This window comes from Suncus etruscus, chromosome 15 (genome assembly GCF_024139225.1).
Source record: "Suncus etruscus isolate mSunEtr1 chromosome 15, mSunEtr1.pri.cur, whole genome shotgun sequence".
Lineage (NCBI taxonomy): Eukaryota > Metazoa > Chordata > Mammalia > Eulipotyphla > Soricidae > Suncus > Suncus etruscus.
In genome coordinates this window covers 65,365,258-65,380,602 of record NC_064862.1, presented here as the reverse complement: position 1 = coordinate 65,380,602, position 15,345 = coordinate 65,365,258, and the positions used below count along the sequence as shown (strand labels likewise).

Below are 15,345 nucleotides of genomic sequence, written 5' to 3'. Positions count from 1 at the left end.
CCCGCCGCCGGGTCCGACCCCCTGCCCGTCCCGTCCCGTCCCGTCCCTCCGCCCCCGGCGCCAGCCCCGCGACGCCCGCCGCTCACCCGCCGACTCCCCGGTGTTGATCCAGTCCGGGTTGGCGATGCTGGCGATGGCGAAGATATCGGCGGCCAGAAAGAGACATCCTGAGATGATGGTCAGTTTATCCATCTCCCCGCCCCGTCCCCCCACCCCCCGAGCCCCGGGCAGGCCGCGGCCTCACGCCTCCCGCCCCATGGGCCGCCGCCGGGGCCCGGAGAGTCCCCGCGCCACCGCCGCCTCGCACCCCCGCAGCCCCTCGCGCGCCGCTCGCGCCCTCCGCGCGCCCGGGGACCAGCAGCCGCGGCGCGGCCCGCACAGCCGGAAGCGCCGCCGACTCGACCCGGAAGTGAAAGCGCCGCCCGCCCCCTCGCCCGGAAGTGAAAGCGCGCGCGGCCGCTCCGCTCTAGGGTCTCGCCTCTCTCTCTCCCGACCTCTCCCCGTCGGTCGCCTCTCTTCTGGTCTTTTTGGCTGTGGTTGACTATAAAATGGGATCGAAACTCGGGGCTGGAGAGAGGGCGTTTGCTTTCCACACCGGTGACCTCCTGGCTTCTTCCATTCATCCCGGCATCCCTTTTCGCCTTCTCGGAGAGATGATGCTCGGGTGCAGAGAGGCTGGAGGAAAGCCCTGCACCGCCGGGTGTGGCCCCCCCCCAAACAACAATGGCAATAACAGCAACGAAACATGATAATATGTTAATGGATCTTTGGCACCAAAATACACACCTCTGTCCTTAAGCCTTTCAAAGGGAAGATGAGTGTTGAGGCGCCCCCCCAAAACCCCACTTGCTCTCTTGATCTTCACCCATACTCCCCCAGCTCTCTCTCTCTCTCTCTCTCTCGCTGTCTCTGTGTCTCTCTATCTGTCTCTGTCCAGAGACAGAGAAAGATCTCTGTCTGTGTCTCTCTGTCTCTGTCTCTCTGTCTCTCTCTCTCTGTCTCTCTGTCTCTGTCTCTCTGTCTCTCTGTCTCTCTCTCTCTCTCTCTCTCTCTCTCTCTCTCTCTCTCTCTCGCAATACAGCAATACAGCAATACAGAAATAACCCCCTATTCCCACAGCATCAGGCAGCAGCTGCTTAGAATGGAAGTGAGAGACCCTGTCCCCACTGACTTCAAAGTAGGTGCAAGAGTGATTGTACAGCAGTTCAAAATAGGTGCAAGAGTTATTGTACAACAATTCAGCAGAGCAAACCTGGGTTCGGTCCCTAGCACATGATGCCTGATCACTGCTGGATGTGACTCAAAAACAAAACAAAAAGCACTGAGGGCAAAATAATTGCAGGCTTTGACTGATGACTGAAACGGAGGTCGGCCAGATGAAACCAGATCGCAACAGTCATTGTCCTAGTTCTGAAGGTTATTTGGAGACCCCCGGGATGGAGGTTCCGACCCAGACATTCTGAGTCTGAGCTGACAAGTGGTAAAAGAAATCAAGAGCAGGGCTCGAAGAGATAGCACAGCGGTAGGGCGTTTTGCCTTGCACGTAGCCGATCCTGGATGGAAGGTGGTTCGAATCCCAGCAATCCATATGGTTCCCCGTGCCTGCCAGGAGCGATTTCTGAGCATAGAGCCAGGAGTAACCAAGAAACCAAGAGCGACTCAACAGCAAAGCAAGTTTATTGAAGAGACATAGTGCAGTGTTTGAACTGCAGAAACCTGCATTTCTTAGGGGACTAAGAAGCTAGACTGCTTCATATGGAAACTTCTGCTATCCGAGAGAAGGTGTGAGCAAGACACCCAATTTGGGGGGAAATATAAATTATATATAGAATATTCTAAACGAATCACATAAAAAGGGTAGGAAATGCACAAAGTGATTTGGATTAGTTATGAATGACTCTAAGCCAATAAAATGTCCATGAGATGATTTTATCCCATTGGGAAGGGAGCAGTGAGGCTAATTTTAGGACTCTGGAAGGCAAAGGCATGGGGTGTATGTCTTGCTAGGCCAAACTGGTAAGTATGGGGATCCAGGCCAGTTCTGAAACTGGGGGAGCAATGGAGCCATTGATGGAGCCTCTCAAGTCTCCTGGGCATAGCTAATCATGTTAGCAAGGAGGGTCCCCACCTGCCAGGTCTCAGAAATGGGGACTTAAGCTGGACATCTCTTTGCTAGACCATTTCAGAGAGGGAGACTGAAGCTAGATGCCAGGGTTTGGGATTCCTGGTCAACAGTCAAGAATTTGTTCTACATGCAATGGGGAAGCATTGAGGCGGGAGTGACTACATTTTATATCCTCTATGGAGAAAGTAAATTGAGAGGCAATTAAGTCAGAACATTTAGGAGGAAAGGAATTCAGAGACTGGAGGAATATCAGGTATCAGGTTAGATGACAGCAGAGATAAGGACACAGGCAGAGATGGATGTTTTACAGGCAGGGGGGAAAACTAATTGATAATGAGGGAAGAATTAAAACTAAAAGTGGGGTTCCTAAATTTTTGGCTTGAGTACTTAGATATTTGATGATAATAAATTACAGATTTGGGGATTAGGGAAGAAGTTTAGAAAACTAAGAAAATAAAAACACTGGCATAATTTGTTAGTAATGCAGATGATGTATCTATCTGTGATTGTATTCTCTAAAGAAGGTTTTCTTTTCTTCCATGGCTCATAGACTAGATCACCATTAACCTTGAATTTTGGATCTAGCTCTTTCTGTAGAGGAGTGTATCCAGTCCTGCAAACAGTAGATGAGACATCTTCTCCTTAAATGCCACCTTGGGGGGCCGGGCGGTGGCTCTGGAGGTAAGGTTCCTGCCTTGCCTGCGCTAACCTAGGACGGACCGCGGTTCGATCCCCCGGCGTCCCATATGGTCCCCCAAGAAGCCAGGAGCAACTTCTGAGCGAATAGCCAGGAGTAACCCCTGAGCGTCACAGGGTGTGGCCCAAAAACCAAAAAAAAAAAAAAAAAAAAAAATGCCACCTTGGGCATCTCTTGAAAGACCTAAAAAAGAGTGACATTGATCTCTATTTTTGGAGTCTCTAGAAGTCCACAAAACTCAGCAAGTTTCAAATTCCACAAAATCCAACAGTCATGCAGAAATGCACAGTGATTGGTGTTATTATGTAGGCTGGATAAGGAAAGGTTTGCTTGCTGGCCTCTAGATATTCCTGTCCAAACAGTAGTCTCTGTGGGACAGGAAGGGTTTTATTTTGTTGTTGCTCCTGTTATATTGTTTTTCCCCTCTGCCACAGAAATTGACACAGCTGATTTATATATCTGGATTCAGGTATAATGCATACCATATGACTACTGAAAGACTTTATTATCTATTTTGTTGATATTGTTGTTGTTTTATAAACTGTTTGACAGAATCATATTCTTGACTTTTCCCAGGTCTTTTCATTGCCCAGTAATAGAGGAAAGTCCAACTATTCAGCTCTGAATTCTCAAATATCCACCCCCACCCCCCCACTGATGCTCACTCTCAGGAAACTGATGAGAAACTCAGGGTAAAATGTTTGCCTTCTCTAACTCTGATCAAGTACCAGGAAGGTGACTCAGTTATTATATTTTTAATAAAACACGAGTATAAATCTCTCCTTCCATCTAGGTATCCCTTTCTAGTCCTTCCTGCTTTATCCCTGCTTTGGCCCATCAAAGGTTCAGGGTTTGGGCCAGAGAGATAGTATGGAGGTAAGGTGTTTGCCTTGCATGCAAAAGATCGGTGGTTCAAATCCCAGCATCCCATATGGTCCCCTGAGCCTGCCAGGAGCAATTTCTGAGCATAGATCCAGAAGTAACCCCTGAGCGCTGCCAGGTGTGACCCAAAAACAAAATAAAACAAAGAAAAAAGGGTTCAGGGTTTTAGATAAAAGCATAAAATGGCCAGTATGAAGTTAAAAGAATTATTTTAAAATCCTTTTTTCTTTTTTTTTTTATTTTGGGGCCACACCTGGTGGCACTCATGGGTTACTCCTGTCTCTGCACTTAGGAATCACTCCTGACAGGCTCAGGGGACCATATGGTATGCCAGTGATCAAACCTGGTTCCGTCCCGGCTCAGCAGCATGCAAGGCAAACACACTACTGCTGTGCTATCATTCCAGCTCCTAAAAAAATCCCTATTTAATGGGGGAGCACACCTAGCAATGCTCAGGGCTTACTCCTGGCTCTGCATTTGGAAATCACTCCTGATAGTGCTTAGGGATGTTGGGGTTCAAACCAGGTCTGCTGTGTGCAAGGCAATACCTTCCCACTATACTATCACTCTGTTTCATGAATATCTTTTGTTTTTGTTTTGAAGCCACATCTGTTTTTGCTTTGTTGTTGTTTTATTACTTCTGGCTCAGGAATTACTCCTGGTGGTAGTTGGGGGACCATATGGGGTGTCAGGGATTGAACTCTGGTTGACTGTGTGCAAGGTAAGACCCCTCTCTACTGTACCATCTCTCTGGCCTCCTGAATATTCTTTTAATCTGTAGAATGATTGCATGTTACTAGAAACAATGCTCCTAATCCTCTGCCTCTTATCAAACAAGATGGGTTTGTGAGGGTTGGCAGGAGCCAAATACTCCTTTTTTTAAAAAAAGAAAACAAACAGACAGATTTATTATTGCTACCTATTTTTAGCACCATAAATCATTCTGGCCTTCATAGAATCTCAATGTCCCAAGTTTCTCTCCAATCTAGGAGACAGTTTAATTCCTTTCTTTCCATTTCAGAGTCATTTTAGGTAGAGGCAAGCCCTCACAGTTGGGGAAGCTGGTATGATAGAATAGAAGAAAACTCAGATCCATCTGTCCTTTAGTCCCCTTCTTGAACTGACTTAGATGGGCGAATTCCATCCCTTCTCTGGGCCTCTTTCCCTGACCTCAGCAGCTAACTGGCTCTGAGTCAGGCACTCTGCTTAGTTCACGGAAACATCTCAGTCTCTTTGCCTGCTCTAAGCGAGGAGCCAGGACATTTCCATTCAAAGTAAGGATGAGCCACGAGGCTCCTTAAGGTCCTTGGGGATGCTGAAGAACGAAGAAAGCCCCCAGGAGGGAGCTGTGCTCACAGCCAGAAGTCATAAATAGACCTTTTGTGGCTGCTAAGAGGTATGAAGCCAGCACGCTTTATAGTGATGGATGGCAGGCCTGTCCTGGCAGTGCTGGCATCCAGATGAGATCCCAGAGGGAGCTGTGGAGAGGACTGCGTGATCTCTCTTCCCTTGAAGGCCAAGGGGCCTGGCTATAGACCAAGCACTCTGCAACTCTGGGCAGAGTTGACTATAGACCAAAGAGGGATGCAACAGTCCTGACCCATGCACCTAGGGTTTCTGGGCCCAGATCAGTCAAAAGCGCTAAACTGAGAGGCTGACAGTTAGGGCTCAGTCTCAAACCTCCTTCACAAGGGCTGGGTTTCTTCAGAGTTTCCTGGGACAGCAGAGCTTATGGGATCAGTGCAGGAAGCTGATTAGGAAGTGTCATCAGGAACAACTCCTAGGGCTGATGAGAGGGGATGGGCAGAATTGGACACAGGGAGCAGCTCTGCTGTGATACCAGGATAGAGATTTGGGCATCCTTCGGGAGAAGTGCTGAGGTAGCTGCTCAAGTCATAGTGAGTTTGGAAAAAGGGTCAAACCTCTATGTACCTGCCTGGGTCAGTCATGGGATATCAGGAATGGGACATGAATTTCAGGCAAGTCCAGTTCCTGAGATCTGCTAAATCACAACCTTCCCAGGAGCTGGGAGACAATGTTCCATCCTGAAGGGGCACAGGGAAACCCAATGACTCTCACCAATGTGCACTCAGTCTAATTCCCAGACCCACCTGATCCTTATTGGCTCTGAAAACAGCACTTACAACAGGACAAGTGCATGGTTCTTGAGAAAAACTTAAAGAGGAAGATTTGCAGGACACACAGCAGCCCCCTGCTCATACAAGAGTCCTCTCACTCTCTGCTCACTCGTTTGGCTTAGATGTAGGGACCAGAACTTGTGCCTGAGCAGTTTGAGTTTGAGCTCTTGAGTAGCAGGGACTTCTCAGGGGGTAGCAACTCTGTTTTCTCACTTGCTGTTCAAGTAGGCAAGTAAAGCTTGTGGATGGTCAAGAGTTCCTTCTTGCCCCTTGATGCCTCCTGAGTGACTAACTCTTAGTGCTTGCTGACTGGTCTCTTGGCAAAAGAAAAGAAACCAGACCAATTTGGTATCTGGGCAGAAGCCTTCCAGCATAGTTTTTCCTCCTGATTTACCAGTGAAAGAATGAAACCTGAATTGGAGATACAATATAGCAGGGAGGGCACTTGCCTTGTGCATGGATGACACAGGTTCTCATATGGTCCTCTGAGCCCCAACGGGAGTAATCCCTGTGCAGAGCCAAAAATAATCCCTGAGCACTGCCAGGTAAGATCCCCAAACAAAGACTGAACAAGGGGTCAGAGTGATAGCACAGTGGTAAGGCAAGTTTGCCTTCCGTGAGGCCAACACAGGATGGACCCTGGCTCGAATCCCAACATCCCATATAGTCCTCTGCGCCTGCCAGGAGCGACTTCTGAGTGCAAAGCCATGAGTAATTCCTGCGCATCACCAGGTGTGACCCAAAAACCAAACACTAAAAAAAAATAAAAACAACAACAACAACAACAACAAAAACGACTGAACAAAGTTAATAATTCTCTTGCCAGAGCTGCCAGTACTCCTAAGTAGGGTGAAAGGAAGAAGGTGGGGGCCGGAGAGATAGCATGAGGGTAAGGCGTTTGCCTTGCATGCAGAAGGATGGTGATTCAAATCCCAGCTAGGAGTAACCCCTGAATGCTGCTGGGTGTGACCCAAAATACAAAAAAAAAAAAAAAAAAAAGGAAAAGAAAAGAAAAGAAAGAAAGGAAGAAGGCAGGTCATCTTCAGAATTATCAGTAAGCCATCTGGCTCCAAATTTTCTTCAGAACATCTGCTTTTCAGACCATTCGTGACACTAGCTGTTGTGGATCAAGATCTCGTGGAAACCAACTCTGAATTTCAGAGGGGTTGTTGGCAAGAACTCTGGGTACCCACATCTGTAAAGAGAGAGGAGAAGGTAGAGCCTGGTGGAAGGAAAGTCAAATGGCACAGCAGGGAGAACTGGTCGATCCATATGCTCAGAAGCAGGAATGTCAGGAGGCCCTTTTCCTGGGCTACCCTGAGGACAGCAGAAGTGGGGGGGAGGGGTAGGAGTGAGTCCTTTGGTTCTAGAGCCCATCGGGACAGCACAATACAACACAGTGTGAATCAAACATGCAGTTCCACCATCAATGTGACCTCAACTTCCACCTGCTGCTTTTTTTTTTTTTCTGGTCTGGAGACAAGGTAACTTGGAAGGCGTTAAATCTGCACTGGGTCTGCTCGTTTCACAGAACCTTATTTGCATAGGAGAGTGGAGGAAAGGACACATTTATTCTAGCATCAATTTGGTGTCTGGGCAGCTGCCTAGCCAGACTGTTTGGAGGAGGAAGCAGGCAGTTTCTCCCAGGAAGCCACCTGCCACCATTGCTGAAGTGGAGTAGCTAGAACAGGACGATTCTTTTCACTCTCCCTTTGCAGGACAGGGTTTATCCCGCAAGAAACCAGTCCTCATTCAGGAATGATTGGCCAAACTACAGAAGCATTGGATAAACTAGGAGCTTCCTAGTGTTGACTGGAAATCTGTGTACGCTGTAGGGGCTTGGATTCCCTTGGGTTGAAGGCAAGGATGCCTGTGGGATGGTGCTAAGGTCTTCACTCCATCAGAGACAACAGAATCCATTTCATTATGTTGGTTTCTATTTCTTCTAGAATTTATTTTGGATAACCAACATTTTACTAAAAGTGTCCGTTTCATCTGTTTTTGTGTTAAAGATCCATCTTTGTCTACCATCGAGGTCACAACATAAACACAAACCACAGCCCGGGTTTCCAGGAGATTAATTTGTTGTATGACTGCACGTGTGTGGGGGAAGAAAGATTTGCTGGGGGAGCTGGAGGGAAAGAAGAAAGAATGCATTCCTCTCTAAAATGTGACTCATTTTTCTTTCCCAGGCCACCCTTGGCCTTCTTAGTCAAAACAGTCACGGAGAGAGCGCTCCGTTCCAAAGCAATTGGAGCTGCCGACGTACAATATTTAAAAATACCATGATAGGCAGCTCCAGGACTCTCTGCTCTCTGCCAGCGACGCTCTTTTTCTGCAGATGTTTCCCATCGTCCAGGAGCCCTCCCCTGGGCCTCCTGCATTTCAAGAGGTCGCCGAGCCTGGGAAGAGGAACCTACTGTGATGGAGGCAGGAGGAACGCCCCCACCTCCCCACACCTCCATGAGTGAGCCGAGCACTGTGCTTGGCTCCGCAGACTGTGTGCTCCCCGCAACCCACCTCGCCCCAAAGATTTCCCACCAATTCACCTTTTCTGTGCAGCGTATTGGGAAATGCGCGGTCGCAGCGCCCCCTCGCGACTATCCCGAGGGCGGCCCCGCCTGGGTTCCTGGCAAGTTCGGAACAGTTGGGAAGGGGATGACACCAACTTGGGCTCCGGGCAGTCCCGCACACCCCACCGAACCTCCTGCCTTCCCGGGGTCATGAAGCGAGCTAACCAAATCAAGAGCGGTAATAGAGGAGCGGGAAATGTGAAGTCCTCCATGCCTGTCAAATGCAGGGAGCTTCATGCTACTGGTTTCTCAACGTCTCATTTGCACACAGCCAGATAAGAACTATAATTTACATACATTAAGAGATAAACTATGATTTACATACAGCCACCCCCATTTTACCGTGTCACTGAGTCTTGACACACGGCGCCCCCAGGTTTACCACCACCACAATCAAGATGCTCCACTTCTAGTCTGACCCCCCCTTGCACCCCATCCCAGTCACCTGCGTGGTTTTTCTGCACCAGCCCTTCTCCTAGCCCCAACTTCTGATATCTTGGCCTGTTCGCTTTATGGCTTTGCTCTTTCCCTCTGAGGATGTCGGGGCATCTAAAGGCTGGGGGAGCCTTTCTTGGATCTGGTTTCTCTCATGTAACCCTGCTATGTTCTGATCGTCTGGTTTTTGCGAGCACATCTGATTTGCAAGTTGAAGTGGAACAAGGTCTCCCCTCGTGTGTTGGGGAGACTTGTGGATAGAATTCATGGACTAGCTCCAAATTTCTCTCCAGATCCTGAAAAGTCCCTGGGGAAGAACCTGCTTTAGATCCTACTATTTTACTAGAAAGTGTGACTGGCTTCTGTGGTTTGGGGAGGTACTTCTGGAAACGGGCAGGGCGCCGGCTGTAGGAGTCCTGGATCTGCTCAGGCCTCCAACAGAGAAAGGCAACTTGAGCAGCAACTTGTTATTTGTACTTAAGGAAAAACGTGTGACTGTGAAATGCTGGGAAAGTATATTGGAACTAGATCTCTCCAGAAACTTCCTTTCCCATGAAAGTCCTCTTGGGAACAGGTTTGAAGCCACGAGGAACCTTGGAGACCTTCCTTGTGAGATTTGACTCTGGGGTGCATTTCAGTCCCTTCCTTTCCTTATTGTTACAGTTTCCTCCCAGGAGCTTTACTGCTGTGGGTTTCCACGGCTTTTTGTGTGACTGCAAACTTGGGAGACTTTCCCCTCTCCCCCACTTCCTTGCTGGATCTTACAGTCTCCATCCCACACAGCCACACAGCCACTAGTGGTTCCTGTTTGTTTGTTGTAATGCAAAATTGAACCTGTCAGCTACTTAATGATTTCTCAGCATTTGCACTGAGGTAAAGTTGAGGACAACTTCTGCTATTTTTTGTTTTGTCTTGTCTTGTTTTTTGCTGTTCCTCTGCCTCCTCCCATGTAACATTCTCTTTCCTGTGCTCTCCGGACTCAGAACTTTAATACAATTTACTCGTGTGTGTGTGTGTGTGTGTGTGTGTGTGTGTGTGTGTGTGTGTGTGTGTGTTAATCTTTGTTCTAACTATTTCCTTTTGATCTCATTTGGTCTTATGTGTATGGTTTTATTTTTGGGGGGAGGGGTGTTGTATACTCAGCAGTGCTTAGGGGATACTCCTGGTTCTGTACTCAGGAATCACTCCTGGTAGTGAGCGGGGAATGTTGGGGTTTAACTCAGATCAGCCATGTGTGGGGCAAATGTCCTACTTACTGTGCTTTCACTCCGGGCCTCCTTACTTGCCCTTTGGATCTTAATTCAGATGTTACTGCTTTTGTAAAGCCAGATCCAGCCTCTGCACAGGAGACCTAGGCCTCCATCTCAGATTTCACTGCATTTTTCCTCCAATCTTTCTTTAATTGGTTTATGTGTCTCTCAGCATCCAGGTGAGACCAGTCTGTTTCCTGGTGTGCTATCTGCCTTAGGGCAGAGGATAGTAAAGCCCAACATGGATGCCACACTCCCAGTGAGCCAGACCAATGCCCAGTTGTGATCGGAGTTATTTCTCACCCCAGTGGTTGTTCTGGTTATCCTGATGAGGAAACTGGGTAGTTAAGTTACCACCCAGTGTTCTGGCCTGAGAAGCCTGAGGGGGCTGGTGTCCAGGGCCAGCTCAGATCTAGGTGAAAGACTGACACAAATCTTTTTCTCTCTCCTAGAACGACGACCCCGCCGCAAAGACAAGTCAAATGTTCACAACCTGAGCAAAACCGTGCTCACCAAACTGACTGTGGGCAGCATGGGACTAGGACTGGTGGTCATCCAGAATGGGCCCTACCTCCAGATCACTCACCTCCTCCGGAAGGGGGCTGCTGCCAACGATGGAAGCCTCCAGCCAGGTGACCTCATCTCCCTGACATTTTCCCACCTGCTGTCAGAGATTTGGGTTACTAAATTTCTAAGTAGGGGCTTAAAAGACTGTATAGCTTGCCTTGTATGGGACCAACTTGGGGGATTCAATCCACACCAAATCATAGGGTCCCCCATGCACCTCCATGAGTAAATTGTGAAAGCAGAGCCAAAACTAATCCCTAAGCATCTTCAGGTGCGGTCCCAAAACAAATATATTTAGGGTCAGAATACTAGCACAGAGGATAGGGCATTTGCTTTGCATACAGCTGATTTGGCATCCAATATGGCCCCTAAGCCTGCCAAGAGTGATTTCTGAGTGCAGAGCCAGGAGTAACCCCTGAGTGAAACTGGGTATGGCTGAAAGAAATAAACAAAGAAATAAAAAATACTACATATAAGAGATAGCATGGAGGTAGGGCATTTGTCATGCATGCAGAAGGACAGTGGTTCAAATTCTAGCATCCCATATGGTCCCCCGAGCCTGCCAGGAGTGATTTCTGAGACAGAGCCAGGAGTAACCCCTGCGCGCCACTGCTTTTGGGGGAACCATATGGGATGTCAGGAATTTAACCCAGGTCTGACCAGGGTCGATTGTGTGCAAGGCAAATGCCCTACGCTGTGCTATCACTTCAGCCCCTAGAGATTCTTTTTACATTTTTTTTTTGTTTGTCTTTGGGGCCACAACTCACAATGTTCAATGTTACTGCTAGCTCTGTGCTCAGGAATTACTCCTGGCAGTGTTTAGAGGACCAAACTGGGAATCAAACTTAGATCAGCCGTGTACAAGGCAAATATGTCTTATCCACTGTACTATCGCTCTGACCCCCAGATTCCTAGAGATTCTTTTTGTTTGTACTTTGGGGCCACATCCAGTGACACACAGGGGTTATTTCTGGCTCTGTGCTCAGGGACTACTCCTGGCAGGCTTGGAGGATCATATGAGGTACTGGAGCTTAAACCAAGGCGAGCCGCATGCAAGGCAAGAGCCTTACCCACTGTTTTATTACTCTGGCCCCTCAGAGATTCTTTAGACTTGTCTCCCCCCCCCTTTTTTTGGGGGGGGGGTCACACCCGACAGCGCTCAGGGGTTACTCCTGGCTTTATGCTTAGAAATCGCTCCTGGCAGGCTCAGGGGACCATATGGGATGCCCGGATTCGAAACACTGACCTTCTGCATGTAAGGTAAACGTCTTACCTCCATGCTATCTCTCTGGCCCAAATTATTCTTTTTTTTTTTTTTTTTTTGGTTTTTGGGTCACACCCGGCAGCGCTCAGGGGTTACTCCTCGCTCTACGTCCAGAAATTGCTCCTGACAGGCTCGGGGGACCACATGGGATGCCGGAATTCGAACCACCGTCCTTCTGCATGCAAGGCAAACACTTTACCTCCATGCTATCTCTCCGGCCCCACTTTTTCTAATAAAAATCATTGTAGATTAACCATAGGTTAACCACTTTATCACAGCCCATTGGTTGGAGAGAACCTGAGTGTTGGTCCTTTGACATTCCGATTTACTGCTCTGGGATGGGGACAGACCAGATTGTGCCTTCATTATTCCTTGGGATGATTCCAACTGCAACTTGAGTTCAAAGCAACCAATGAAAGAAGAAAGTAGATAAAACGAAGCTGTGGTGAATGTTCACTGCACCTGAAGATGGAGCAGTGCTGGGGGACAAACTGCCGGAAAGCATTGTGGACTTTCAGGAGTGAAAGGGCTCCAGGATAGGTTCTGGTTCTCGGAAGCCAGTACAGGTTAGTTTGCGGGGAGGGCAAAGTTTCCAGAGGAGGCACGGAGGGGTGACTCATGTCTAGGAGCAGTAACTTAGGGTGGGGCCTTTGAGGTCAGGGGCAGTCTAGAGTTGGTTTTTGTTTATTTATTTGGGGGGCTGGGGGTTGGGGCCATACCCGGTAATGCTTTGAGGTTTTGCACTCAGGAAGTCCCCTAGTGGTGTTGGAATGTCAGTTTGTAAATTACAATTACTGGGAATTGTAATCAGGTTGGCCTCCTGGAATTCAAGCACTGTGCTCTCTCTTTCTCTCCAGCATCTTGAGTCCATCTTTTCTTTTCTTTTTATTTTTGGTTTTTGGATCACACCCAGCAGCGCTCAGGGGTTACTCCTGGCTCTACACTCAGAAATCGCTCCTGGCAGGCTCAGGGAACCATATGGTTTGCTGACCATATGGTCAAACAACCGACCTTCTGCATGCAAGGCAAACACCTTACCTCCATGCTATCTCTCCAGCCCCGAGTCCATCTTTTAATACAGAATTATTCCATAAGGCTGCCACAGTTACTCTGGCTGTGCTTAGTAAAGGAGTGTTTGCCACAGTTATTGTGCAAAGTATATCCATATTTTATATCTAATTTAATGATAAAAAAGCAAGTAATGAAGCACTAAGGCTAAAAGAGGAAGTAACTTGTTAAGTTTTGTGTTTAGTGGGTGATCATATCTGGGGCTTGAACCCACGTCTTCCTTAAAACCCCATTCCTTTGATGAGAAATTTGATTTCATTTATGTTCTTATTGAGATTTGGGGCTACATCTGCTAGTACTTAGAACATACTCCTGGCTCAGTGCTTAGGGATCACTGCTGATTGTGCTGGGGTGGGGGGAACATATGTGGAGCTGGGTCAGTTGCATGCAAGTCAACTGTTTTCTCTCTCTCTCTCTCTCTCTCTCTCTCTCTCTCTCTCTCTCTCTCTCTCTCTCAACCTGGCAGCACTGAGGGGTTTCTCCTGGCTCTACACTCAGAAATCGCTCCTGGCAGGCATGGGGGACCATTTGGGATGCCGGGATTCAAACCTCCTTCTGTCCTGGATTGGCTGCATTGTGCTATCTCTCCAGCCCATTATCTTGATTTTATAATCTAGTTTATTCTGGCTAAACTAGTTTTTGGGGGGCCCACACCTGGTAGTGCTCAGGAATTACTCCTGGTCTGAATTTAGGGATCACTCTTGGTGGTGCTCTGGAGACCATATGGAATGTCTGGACTTGAACCCAGGTCAGCTGTATGCAAGGCAAACACCCTACCTGCTGTGCTATCTCTCCGGACCCTGGCTAGACTTGGAATTCCTTTTAGGCCTGTATGTCTTTAGATACCTAGAGGCTGAAGATTTTAGTTAATACAGTTTGAAGGTAAATGTGGGTCATGCTCTGGGCACCATCTGACCTACCAACTCTTGCGAATGCCTGCTGTGTGCGGACTTCTTGCTAGGCCCTGGTGTGAAGTGGTCGTAAATTACCCAGAATTTATGAAGTCTAGCAGCCTCATTGGAGAGAAGGAGAAAACAAAAATACCATCTATTTTTTCAGTAGTGATTTGGCGGTTGCCAAGTTGATTTAAGATAGCGACTTGAGACAGTTTATATATTATGATTCCTACAACTCATTAAAAGAAAGAAAAAAAGGGGGATAATGAGGTTGGTGCTTCATAAATATCAAATCGCTTGTCTTTATGAAGGGCAATGTTAATATCTATTGCCAGAATCGTCACAATCATGCACGAGCATGTTTGCTTTATAGCCAGAACCGTCAGGGAATGAAGTTGTTGATTTTCTGCCCTCTTGACGAGAAGGCCCCCTTTAACAATATAATTAAGCAGAATGCCAAAGCATAGCTCTCAGCTATAAACACTCCTTTTAGCAGTAAGCAAGCTCATCCGGTGAGGCGTTTATTTCCCTCCATTGTAATTAACCTCCGTGGGCTGAACAGCTGCTTCATGCTGCCAGGCTGGAGGCTGTGAGAAGCTGGGTTCAGGCTGAAGCTGCTTCCAGTACAAAGTTGGGTTTTAGCCCCATCTTTTTGTTATTGTTGTTGTTTTTGATGTTGTTTGTTTTGGGTCACACTGGTGGTGTTCAGAGGTTACTCCTCGCTCTGTGCTTAGAAATCATTTCTGAAAAAAAAAATCACTTCTGGCAGGCTCGATGTACCATATGAGATACCGGGAATCGAACTCGGGTTCGCCGTATGCAAGGCAAATGCCCTACCCGCTGTGCTATCGCTCCCATCCTGTCCCTAGCTCCATCTTTAAAATTTGTTCTTCAAGGATCCTTCTCCAATGAGGAGGAACTAATGGTTGGATCTTAGCAGTGCTGGGGACTAAACTCAGGGCTTTGTCCATGTCATTCAGAGGCTTCCATCACTTTGAAGTTTCCTTCTCCACATCGACTTTTGTTTGCTTATTTCATGGTTTGGGACCCACCTTCATTGGTAGTCAGGTCTCCCTCCCTCTGGTCAGGACCAGAGGTGGTGCCAAAGTTAGCCAAGTGCAAGGTATGAACCTTACCTGCTGTATCTTATCTCTCCAGTCCCTCCCCACCAACTTTTAAAATTTTGCTTTTGGGTCACTTGCAGTTCTCAGGAATCACTTTGGCTGGACTCATAGGGATCATAGGGAGTGCCAGAGATTGAAGCTAGATAGATGGCATGTGCCTTGCCCATTGTATGTCTCGCCAGCACTATCCCACCTATCTTTAAGGACCCAAATAGAAGATATCTTACCATTCTAAGTCTTTTCTCTCCTTATCCTAGGAACGTTCTCTTCAGGGAGGCAGTAGCCCTATGTTCTTAGTGACTTTTTTTTTTTTTTTTTTTTTGGTT

General features: G+C 47.7%; 2 protein-coding genes across 2 annotated transcripts in view; one reads left to right on the top strand and one right to left on the bottom strand.

Moving 5' to 3' along the window:
- Nucleotides 1–198, bottom strand: part of MOSMO (modulator of smoothened) — a 90,995-nt gene extending 90,797 nt beyond the window's left edge. The window contains exon 1 of the mRNA XM_049789576.1: nt 87–198. Coding sequence (XP_049645533.1) covers nt 87–192 — 106 coding nt within the window. The 5' untranslated portion in view covers nt 193–198. The remainder of the gene's footprint in view (nt 1–86) is intronic.
- An 8,217-nt stretch (nt 199–8,415) lies between these two features.
- The window catches only part of PDZD9 (PDZ domain containing 9), a 12,883-nt gene continuing 5,953 nt past the window's right edge, over nt 8,416–15,345 (top strand). The window contains exons 1-2 of the mRNA XM_049788151.1: nt 8,416–8,593; nt 10,553–10,732. Coding sequence (XP_049644108.1) covers nt 8,416–8,593; nt 10,553–10,732 — 358 coding nt within the window. The remainder of the gene's footprint in view (nt 8,594–10,552; nt 10,733–15,345) is intronic.